The sequence below is a fragment of the Mesitornis unicolor genome, unplaced genomic scaffold (assembly GCF_000695765.1).
Source record: "Mesitornis unicolor isolate BGI_N332 unplaced genomic scaffold, ASM69576v1 C13512108, whole genome shotgun sequence".
In the NCBI taxonomy this organism is placed as follows: domain Eukaryota; kingdom Metazoa; phylum Chordata; class Aves; order Mesitornithiformes; family Mesitornithidae; genus Mesitornis; species Mesitornis unicolor.
In genome coordinates this window covers 281-3,445 of record NW_010223002.1, presented here as the reverse complement: position 1 = coordinate 3,445, position 3,165 = coordinate 281, and the positions used below count along the sequence as shown (strand labels likewise).

The window sequence follows — 3,165 nt, the reverse complement described above, 5'->3', positions numbered from 1 at the left end:
TGAGAGCAAGCACTTCTCTTAAGGCTTTTCCAGCTTGTTTCAGAAGTGCAGAAGTGGAACTGAAAAAGGAATACATTGAAGCATTTGCACACCCAGTTGTAAGAAGCACAGCTCTGCCACAAGCACTGCTGTATTATGCTACGGCCCCTCTCGCTCAAGATATACAGCCCCTACGTGAACTAAAACCTGGGTAACTGTAGCCTCTTCCTAATAGCAGAGAATTGTGCCATAAAATCCCCCATGCATTGCACTGAACAACCAAGAGTGCAGTTGTGAACTTTTTCTTGCAATTAAAGCCTGCTGGTTTTAACCTCGGTGACTTGGATGTCTGCTTAGCCAAGTGTGGGTGTTGAACTATGATTACCCTTCGTGACCTACATTTGTGACCGTAGAAATAAATGGAAAAGAGAGATCTCTGGTGAAGAAGAGGATGAAGATGGAGGGGAGCAAGGCAGCAGTGGAGAAAGCGAGCCAGAGCGGAAGAAAGTTAAATCAAGAAGACCTGCCCAAAGGAGGTGAGGAGCGGTTGGTTCAGTTTCTCTCCTTTTGTCTCTGTCTTTTCTTCCTGTGCTGGGCGCAGAGGTAGTTTCTATTTGTCACTAATGAATGGGGTTTTCTTCTGCAATAGTACCCTTGTTTACGGTCTGGTGAACGTGGGACCTTGTTACTTTCTCATCTCCCCATGTCATGCACCAGTGAGTGATGCAGTGGTTTCCATGGTAGTTAGAGCAGACTAAATCCCTAAGAGCGTAATATTTGAGATTCTTTCTTTAAGACTTACTGAAATGGATGCTTACGTATAACATTCTGTATTATGGCTTTCTGTTAATTCTTATTTTAGAACAATGGCCAAAACCAGTGTTAAAAAGTCTCTCAAAATACAGCGTGGCAAGAAGAGAAAGAAAGCGGACTCATCTGAAGATGACGATGATGACGAAGATGATGAGACCCCCAAGAGACAAACTCGACGAAGAGCAGCCAAAAATGTCAGGTAGCGAGAAGGATGGGGTTGCTTGGTGATGAGAGCTGTCCAGTTGGGAAAGAAGGGGCACCCCAAATTCTCTGCCCTCGGCACTGACCCCCTGTGTGGCCCTGCAGATACGAACTCTCCTCTGCCCTGCAGATACCCATTGGCCGAGATATGGTTCTTTTCACAGGTTCATGCTCTGAACATCTGACTATCTTGTTTTGTTATCTGTAAAGGAGCGAATATTCACCAGTCCCTCTTAGAGAAACGTGAGGAGGTTTGCGTAATGTTTCTAAAGCACTCAGAGGAGATTAAGAATTACAAATAATAGATTAAAAGGAGTAAAATGAGCTGTGCTAGATTGGACCAGTTGTCTGCGAGTGGCTGATAGGTAATGCCTTGGGGCAGAGTGTTGAGACATGGTGGAGGTAGAGCATTCCCCATTCCCTAATATACCTTCTCACTTTTTGGCAGTCCTCATAAGGGACTTGCAGAAAGCCACCTGAAGAATATTTTTTCATGGCTGGATGTCCATCAAAGAAGAGAAGTGTAGTTCCTAGGGCAGTGTAGGCACTCATGCAGCCTTTTGATGCTCTGCAACTTCCGTTGTTAATCTCTCACCAGATAAAGGAGATTTCTCTGTTGATGGTCTTGCTTCTGCTGCAGATATTGTTCACCTCCTTATGAGGTGTCTGGTGTTGGCCATGGTCAGGAAAACTGTATGGACAGGATAGAGTATTGGTCTGATCAAGTGTAGCTGAGTCCTGAACGGCTCACTTAAGGAATGCATGTGCTGTTTCTCTGCGTTTCTGGATTGGGAAGAGTCAAGGACTTCTTACCAGGTTTGGTTTTGTTCTTGTTCAGTTACAAAGAAGATGACGATTTTGAGACAGATTCTGATGACCTGATAGAGATGACTGGGGAAGGAGCTGATGAACAGCAAGACAACAGTGAAACTATTGAGAAAGTCTTGGACATCAGGCTTGGAAAAAAAGGAGGTGCGTATTTCTGCAAAAAGCCATTATTTTGATGTCAATCATTTGCACTCACTATTTCTCTTGAGCTTTTGCAACTTCAAAGTGGGGCCAAGGGTTGTTTCAGTGCTCTTCACCTTTTGCTCTGTGCCTCTTATTTATGTCTTCTATCAGCTTTTGTAAAATCTAGCATTGAAAAACCTGAAATGTCAAGTTTATGTGCTTGGCAGCTTTCATTTAGTGCGCACGCATTTTAAAGGCGCAGTCATTGTTCTGTAATTCTTGCTTTACTCTTCTTTGAAATATAAAATAGATCTTCCAGTAGAGTCAGTGTTCATAGCTCCATTGACAAAGCCATGATGAAAATAAAGCCGGTGTTTTGTTCTCATAGCCTTTCAAAAGTGTTTTTTGTAAAACTGAATGGTTGTGAACGTTCTTGAGAGACCTTTCAATTATACCTAAAGAAAACACATTTATGACAGAGATGTAAAAAGACTCAGTTGTATGGAAAACTTTTGTGTGCCTGTCTTACTGGCTTGCAAATTCTGTAGAATATTCTTTGTGCTGTCACAAAAGAGAGATTATAAAAATAACTTTCTGCTCTAATGAAGTTCATGTCCTGTGCTTGATAACGAAGGTACCGACCGCAGCCTGATTTCTTTTGCAGCCACCGGTGCTTCCACCACGGTGTATGCTACTGAGGCCAATGGCAACCCAAGCGCGGACTTTGATCCTGAGAAGGATGAGGGAGAAGTTCAGTACCTTATCAAGTGGAAAGGCTGGTCCTACATCCACAGCACATGGGAGAGTGAGGAATCCCTGCAGCAGCAGAAAGTGAAGGGCCTGAAAAAGCTGGAAAACTTCAAGAAAAAGGAGGAGGAGATCAAGCAATGGTATGCTTTGCTTCAGCCAGGGGTTTGGCCTTGGGAGAGTCTTCTATAGCCAGAGGTTTGCAGAGGCGTGACTGAAAAGATATGATTTGTCCTTGCAAAGCATGTTTTATCCAAAGCCACTGTTTTCAGTGCACAACACTCACGTCTGTCTTTGCTTGCTGGTGAACATCCCCCTCATAGAAGTGATGTCTGTGGCCATGGTGTGGAAAGAGAGAGGCATATACATGAAATCCACAATATTGCCACTTCCCAGGCTTAAGAATTGGGGTAGCTGACAACAAATAAACGGTGCACAGATTCACCTGGCCCAGGAGGTGACAAGGAGCTTGCA

At 43.8% G+C, this 3,165-nt stretch overlaps 1 protein-coding gene across 1 annotated transcript; it reads left to right on the top strand.

The window, feature by feature from the left end:
* Positions 1 to 392: 392 nt before the first annotated feature.
* On the top strand, positions 393 to 2,834 carry LOC104547537 (chromodomain-helicase-DNA-binding protein 2-like; the record flags this gene model as incomplete). The annotated part of the gene is made up of 4 exons (XM_010193273.1): positions 393 to 515; positions 842 to 991; positions 1,832 to 1,965; positions 2,609 to 2,834. Coding segments are annotated over 4 exons (633 nt in total), but the record flags the coding sequence as incomplete, so codon positions are not given.
* Between the last annotated feature and the right edge of the window lie 331 nt (positions 2,835 to 3,165).